General features: G+C 40.7%; 1 protein-coding gene across 1 annotated transcript; it reads right to left on the bottom strand.

Annotated features, from left to right (window-relative positions):
* Positions 1–809: 809 nt before the first annotated feature.
* Positions 810–2,258, bottom strand: LOC109155343. Its single transcript, XM_019303028.1, has 2 exons — positions 2,038–2,258; positions 810–1,923 (listed from the first exon to the last, which is right to left on the bottom strand). Exons 1-2 carry the CDS (start codon positions 2,256–2,258, stop codon positions 810–812), a joined length of 1,335 nt encoding a protein of 444 aa, XP_019158573.1.
* Positions 2,259–8,082: the final 5,824 nt, after the last annotated feature.

The raw sequence follows: 8,082 nt of genomic DNA, 5'->3' as shown, positions 1-8,082 counted from the left end.
TATTTGAGGATATTATAGTAAATTGATCAATATAACCTAAAATATAACCCTTAACCAAACAAGGTAATATTATATTCCACAGTCCAAACAAAACACATAAGATAATCTTACATTCCCCATATCTCACATTACCTTCCTGCAGGTAATCCTATTACCTGGGGTAATCTAAGATTCCATGAATCAAACGCCCCCCAAATAGGATGCAATGTCTTAAAATTCGTGAAAGAACCCCTCATTAACTCCTGATATGGATGCTCTTAGTAGTTTATTTCTATTGCGATTTTTGAGGAGTTTTTGTAAGAGTGATTAGGAAAGAGAAAACATGTGGAAGAAAAAAAAAACAAATTCTGACAATATTTAAAAAAAAAAAAAGAGTAAAAGGTGTTTAAAAGTCAGAGTGGCTGCCGCAGCCATTCTGACGCATCCCAGCAAGCGCGTGTTTTCTTCTTTTTGTTTTATTTTTTTATTTTTAATTTTTGACATGAACTCTTGTTTTGCAGGGAGCTATAATCCATGCTCCACATCTAGAAAGAACCCACAAGGAGATATTAGAGCTGACATAAACCCACAAATAACCACGGGTAGTGATGCTCTTAAGTGACTCACTCTCAATATGATAGCAAATTATATCGTGGATCGATTGATTCTACCCTATATTATAAATCTTGGTTCAAAATATTGTACGTCTTTTTGTTTAAGTAGACGATTTTATTTCTGTTCTTTTTGTTTGGTCAACATTCACATTTATAATAGATATATACATAAACTTGCATTTTTTTTTTTGAAAACCAAAAACTTCATATATTGCATTAACTTAAATCAGAAGGAATAAAAGAAGGGAGGGACTCCCTCCAGACTGAGCGTGCATGAACCGCTCCTACATGTTTAGCTAAGGCATGAGCAACCAAGTTGGTGCCTCTGCGTACAAACTTGATGGAATAAGTTGAAAACGAATTAAATAACCGTAGACAGGAATCTAAAATAATGCCAAGATACGAACAATAAGAACTGACGTCCCAAAAGCTATCAACGAGAACCGCGCAGTCCGACAAAATAACAATGTTGTGATAGTTGTGATCCTGTAGCCATGAAAGAGCCTCACGTATCGTCATAGCTTCGGCTAAGAGAGGATCATACGGGCAAGAGAGGGGGCCATTTACCGCTGCTACAAAAACGCCTTCCGGGCTACGCACGTAGAATCCGAAAGTTGGGGCGTGTTGGGACCCATAAAAATCGGCGTCCGTACTACATAACACTGCATCATGAGGTAGTGATGCGGCGGCTTGGTGGAGCGTGTCGTGCTGCATGGCGAGCAGTAATGGTGGCAAAGCAGCAGCACGGCCGTGAGTAGTATTCAAGTTCCAGGCGGCCCAGGTGTGTTGGAACGCGACACAAAGATGCAACGGGGATGGTAATGCGAGGTCCCAAACCGCCATGTTCCGGGCCCTCCATATCTCGTAGAGTATTCCACAAATCTGATCTTTTAGAAAACCAGCAGATGTTGCTGAGTTTCCCAACCAAAGCTCCACCCACTGCATAAAATCATGATCACCAAAGTTAGGGATTTGGAGTTGTGAAATATTCCACACACGTCTAGCATAAACACAATTGCATAAAATGTGCATAACATCCTCTTCAAGCACACCACAAGCAGGGCAAACATTTGGGATCTCCACTCTTCTTTTAACCAGGTTAGTAATTGTTGGCAAAACATTTGTAATAGCTCTCCATAGGAATATTCTCCATTTGGGGGGAACCTGTAATTTCCAAATGTTATTCCATACTGCATCCCATGGGGCATTAATTTCCCTAAGCCACCTATAACCGTTTTTGACCGTATATACTCCCCTAATATCACCCATCCAGAACCAATCATCTTTAAACTCCACACACACCAGGGTCTGTAAAATCAAACCAACATCCCTGGGAATAAATATTTGTGATATTAATTCCTAATTCCAATTTCCATGCTCATAATTTATCAAATCTGCCACCATCAAATCAGAGTGTTGCGCAATCTGATCTGAGTGAACAAACGGGTCTTGGGAGTCAGGCAACCAGGGGTGGTCCCAAACTTTAGTCATTCTTCCATTGCCAATTCTTCGCCTGTAACCACTACGAACAAGGTCCTGGCTGGCCATTATACTTCTCCAAACATAGTTTGGATTACCACCAAGCGTGGCCTCATAAAAGGTAGTATTAGGGAAATACCTTGCTTTAAAGATCCTGGCCACTAAGGACTCCGGGCAAGTCAACATTCTCTACCCTTGCTTTCCTAGAAGAGCCAAGTTAAACTCATGCAGCCTCTTAAATCCCATGCCACCATGCTTCTTGGGTACACACATCTTGTCCCAGGCCATCCAGTGAATGCCATCCACCACATTGCTTTTACCCCACCAATATCTATTCATCAGTCTTTCCAGTGAGACACATAAAGTAATAGGCAACAGGTAGATACTCATAGTGTAAGTGGGCATTGCCTGTGCTACACTTTTCAGTAACACCTCTTTACCTGCCATGGAAAGCAGCCTCTTATTCCAGCCACCAAACCTCTACCTCAATTTTTGCTCAACATATGAAAAAACCACTTTCCTGTTTCTACCAATAACTGAAGGGAGACCCAGGTACTTCCCAAAATCCTTAGTTTGTTCAACTCCTAACCCAATAGCAATGGCGTTCCTGTCCCCCAAACTGGTATTATGGCTAAAGGAAATATTGGATTTATGGAAATTAACAGATTGCCCTGAAAACTGTTCATAAATCTCTAAACAACGTTTCACCTCCAAAGTTTCCTGCATGTTTGCCTTAAAGAAAAGCAGTCTGTCATCCGCAAAGAAAAGGTGCGAAATGGGTGGTGCTCCACGAGCCACCCTGCAACCATGTATTCATCCTTTAGCCTGAGCATCCTGCAACAACAGAGACAAGCCTTCTACACATATAATAAAAAGGTACGGAGAGAGTGGATCCCCCTGCCTTAAACCCCTAGATGGGATTATTTCCTGACTCGGCTTCCCATTCACCAGCACCCTGTACCTGACCGTCCGTATACAGAGCATAATTAGTCTGACCCATTTCTCATCAAACCCCAGCCCCAACAACATACGCTCCACAAAAGACCACTCCATCCAGTCATAGGCCTTAGCCATATCCAATTTGAGTGCTGCCCACCCTACCTGCCCTAGCTGTTTCCTCCGTAAATAATGGCCAACCTCAGACGCAATAAGAATATTGTCCAAGATAAGCCTGCCTGGCAGAAAGGCGCTCTGCGACTCCGAAATAATATTATCAAGCAATGGTTTCATACGATTAGCAATCATCTTGGCCATTACTTTATATACCACATTACACAAAGCAATAAGCCTGAGGTCCACAACAAACTCAGGGGCTACCTTCTTAGGAATTAAAACAATATTCGCATCATTCAATTCTAGGGGAAAGGATGATTGAGATAAACAATTAAGCACAAAATCAGTAACATCCTTACCAACGAGGTCCCAAAACGCCTTGTAGAAGCCCGGATTCATGCCATCAGGTCCTGGCGATTTATCCTTTCCCATGGAAAACAAGGCGTGCTTCACCTCCTCAGGTTCAAACGGACGAAGAAGATCATCGTTCTGCTCTCGTGTGACACGTGGTGTAAGGGTATCCACGTGAAACATACCGGCCCCACCACTGGACTGAAATATATGCGAGTAATAATCCGTGACCAGCGAAACAAGGCCATCCCCCTCCTTCCATATCCCATTCTCATCCTTAAGCTCCATTACAAAATTCTTCCTCTTTCGGTGCGTGGCATATTGATGGAAGAACTTTGTATTTCGATCAGCACCCTGTAGCCAATGCTGTTTGGCCCTTTGTTTCCAGAAAGTCTCCTCCTGCGACAAGATGGAACACAACTGACCATCCAACTGTCTAAACTGCCCCAAAGAAACCGAGTCCATACGACCTCTCAAAGCATTCATATCCCGCCTTATAGTATTAATCCTGGAACCAAATTTATGAAAGTGGTCCCCTCCCCATTTCTTCAAACCCTGGCCACACGTCCACAACCTCTCCTGCAACCCCATACCCTGCGTGCTCAACCACTGATCCTCCACCACCCCCCTACAACCCTCATCTTCCAGCCACGCATTTTCAAAACGAAAACTACGCGGCCTCCGTGTCGTAGCTGTGCCATAAATATCCAGAAAAAGGGCCGTATGATCCGACATCAATGTCTGAATATTATATAACCTAGCTCTATTATGAATTTCCAACCAAGCTGCATCCCCCACCGCCCTATCCAACCGCTCCTCTACCCAATTCGGTATCCCCTTACTCCGTTCCCAGGTGAAAGGGTACCCAATCATAGGAATAGTCGTCAAACCACAATCAACAAGAGCCTCCCCAAAACCCTCCAATAAACCAGCTGGATGTGGCCGTCTACCCCTCTTCTCAGATTGATAAAGAAGATCGTTGAAATCCCCTATTGCCACCCAAGGAAGATCAGATGCATCCTTAAGCGATCGTAGAAAATTCCACGACTCCCTTCTCCTCGTACTTTGAGCAAAACCATAATAGCAAGTGAGTCTCCAATGATGACGATTTGGTAAAAACACAACTAGATCAATATGATTTTATGAATACTTAAGCAGACGAGCACTATTATTCTTTGCCCATAAGAACCCCATACCACCCTTCTGTCTCTGACTATCCACTCCAAAACCACCCTCAAAACCAATCCTCACACGGAGCCTCTCCACATGACTCCTATCCACCATCATCTCCATCAAGAACACAAAATCTGGCTTCCTTTTGGACACCAGGTCCACAATCTCTCGAACTGTCCGTGGATTGCCCAAGCCACGGCAGTTCCAACTCAGAATACTCATTGGGAAGGGCGGGCCTGATCAACAGGTCCCGCCAAAACAGTAGAATCAGAATCAACCATCATCACTCCCTCCTCCACCACCACACCACCCGTACCCTCCATCTCCTCACCCCTTCTCCTTTTCGGATCCACCCGTACTCCCTCTTCCCCCTCCCCTCGAGAACTCCCCCTATAAACCATTGTGGCTGGCCTGCCCCAACTAGCCGAAACATCCCCCACCCTCGGCACAACACGTTGGCCCTCCTCCGGCATAGCAAAACCGCCCCCCGTACGGTTTGCATGCATGCATGAAACCCGAACAGCCCCCCTTCCCCACCACCAAGCCCTAACTCACGATGCCTCTGCTCCCCTTTCTGCAACCAATTTTCCCCTACCGCCTTCGTCGGTGAGTTACCACTCGCCTTCAAACTTGCATTAAACGGATACAGCTCAGGTTTCAGGCCAGACACACGTGCATCAAGATAAAATTTATCCGTATGCCCTAATTTTCCACAAAAGTAACAGAACATATGCAAACGTTCGTAACGAAAATTCACCCATGTCCACGAATTATCTCGCAAAATCATCTTCATTCGCCTTTTTAACGGTGCTGTTACCTCAACCGTGACTTTGACCCTGTAGAATTTAGTCCACGGCCTCACAAAGTTTCTTTCATCCAAACGGACAAAAAGCCCTAGATAATCACCCACCTTCTCCAAAACCTTATCCGTTCGGTATCCGACTGGCAAGTCATGTACCTGTATCCAATAATCTATCGTGTTCAAAGTTACCTGGGTGGGGTGCTCGCCAGGACGCAATGGCTAGCATACTAGGGTGGCATTCTCAAACGCCCAAGGGCCATTCTCCAGCACATAAGCCATGTCTGTATCATGATAGAAAGTGAAAAGATATAGATTTGGTTGCACCTCGGCTACTTGTATCCCCATCAATGGCCTCCACACAGACGCCATAACCTGCCTCATCACATCAAACTTGACATTACGATCGGTCAGAAAATGGCCTACCAACTGCCAATACTGCTGCGCAAAACCCTCGGCTTTCGCCGCCCCCGCCTCCTCCTCAAACCGGACACCGGTTTCCTCATCGTCAAGCGTGATCCCCACACAACCTTGCGCCAAGCCTTGAACATCCATACTGCACTGTTCATGGATAGACTAGCGCTCCAGACGCTTCACAGAAAAACAAACGGAAAAGTGTGAATGAGACGTAGCAGCACCGCTCCAGAAAACCGCCGATCAAAATCAACAAAACGCCAACACAGATGCGACAAAACACCTTGCGGATCGGTGTCTAAATAGCAGCCAGCAAAGCAAAACGATTAAATCAGCGCACTAGCATCCAACGTTGCAAAAGATAAGCTGATTGTGTATGGAAAAGCATGCAAAACACAAAAAACCCTATATATCAGGGAGAGAGATGGAAAATACTTGCATTTGAAACTACATAATCTATTAAGTATAAATGTATAATTTCAAATAATTATAACAATGTTCTAATTAAATTCATAAATTGTAAGTAGTAAGTAAATAAAGTTTTTTTTTTTTTTTTTTGGAATACTATTAACTCTATTAAAGTGTACTATTGATTTTATAAACTGGTAGTTAACATATTATGTACATTCAATTAATCTATACCTAGTAATTAATCTCTAGTACTAATGTTGTTTCTGTTTTCATGAAAAAAAAAATGATGTCACTAAAGTCAATCTTTATTTAAGTTACGAAATGATGTCGTTTTGAAGGATTTACATTGTAAAGTGGACTCTGGTCCATGATATAACAATTGCAAAATAATTATATATGTACACATGTTTGTATAAATTTAGACTCTTTGAATTAAAATTACACTATTTTTAATAAAACTATCTCATGTGAAACATATAAGGCCGGTCCTTGAAACCCACTTGGTCCCCGTTCTATCCCTACAGATGAATCGATGATAGGAAATTGTTCCTCATCTCCATCCCCACGATGAATTTTTTGGGATCGAGAATCATCGTCCTTGGTCATGCTCTAGCCAAACTAATATAGTTCTTAATATGTAAGTAAAAATAACCAAATATTAAATTTTTAATCTTAAAAAAATAAATATTTAAATTTTCATCAAATTCTCAATTACATGTAAAATATAATATTCAAATTGTTTTATTGAAAAATAAAAACATAATTTTTTCGCCTTCATCCCTGTTGGGATATATGATAGGGATCGGGAATCCTTGATGGTGACAACAGAAATTGTCATCCTTAGATTTTTTTTTTTTAAAAAAAAATATTTAATAATATTAACAAAAGTATTTCTCATCAACAAGTAATTTATTAATATTTTTGTTTCTTGAAAAGTATTAGTGAAAATGTAATTTTTTTTTTTTATAGTTAAAAATGCCTTTTGATTATTCTCATATGTTAGTCTTTTAGTCTCATTTGTTCCTAAATAAATAAATAAAAATTTATCAAGTTTTCACCAATTAGAGGTCAAAGAGATTAACAATGGCGCAAAAATGTACTACTAGTCATGTTCCAAAAGTAATAAAAATCTACTATACGAATAAGAGCCCAAGAGAGTTAGGCCTATAATGGGTAGAAAAAATGGCGGTCACAGATTTTAATCAAATGAATGGCTCAGATTGATTGAAAGATTGATCAGATTTAAATTTTACACTCAAATTTCCTAAAATACCCACACATCGTTACTAATTCCGTTAAAATTTTAAGAATTGCCGTTAGTTCACCGTTAACTTACTCATTGATTTCAATAGAAAAAGGTCTTAGGTTCGAATCTCATCCCAAATTTTTACATTCAAATTCATCAATTGATTATATTCACTACATTATCTATTATATTTTTTGTGCACTATTTTTCTAATTAAATATCAACGTTATAATACAAAATAATGCTATATATTTATTTACCAGGTATTTTATTAATACCATGAAAAAATTAAAAAAATATAATTAATAAAGCCAACCATATTAACTACTTGAGAGATTTTGTGACAAAGAGAGTATTCAAATCACACAACAAATTCAAGTGAGAACTACCTCGCAATGTCCTTGTTTGACAATCAGCAGTTAGGGGTTAGCGTTAGCGGATTTGACCAGCGAATTTATTTAATTATTAACATTGAGTAGAAAAAATGACCGCCAAATTATTAAATCAAATGAATGGTTCATATTGTCCAGGTTTTAACTTTTTTCTTTTAAGATTTTCTAATT

Source organism: Ipomoea nil, unplaced genomic scaffold (assembly GCF_001879475.1).
Source record: "Ipomoea nil cultivar Tokyo-kokei standard unplaced genomic scaffold, Asagao_1.1 scaffold2701, whole genome shotgun sequence".
NCBI classification, from domain to species: Eukaryota; Viridiplantae; Streptophyta; class Magnoliopsida; order Solanales; family Convolvulaceae; genus Ipomoea; species Ipomoea nil.
This window is presented reverse-complemented; position numbering and strand designations above follow the sequence as displayed.

Bases quoted from the DNA above. Each gene is read 5' to 3' on its own strand.
- LOC109155343 (XM_019303028.1), bottom strand. From the start codon at position 2,258: ATGTTGACTTGCCCGGAGTCCTTAGTGGCCAGGATCTTTAAAGCAAGG. The intron at 1,924-2,037 runs GTTTGTTCACTC...ATTTATTCCCAG, and splicing joins TTGCCTGACTCCCAAGACCC to GGATGTTGGTTTGATTTTAC.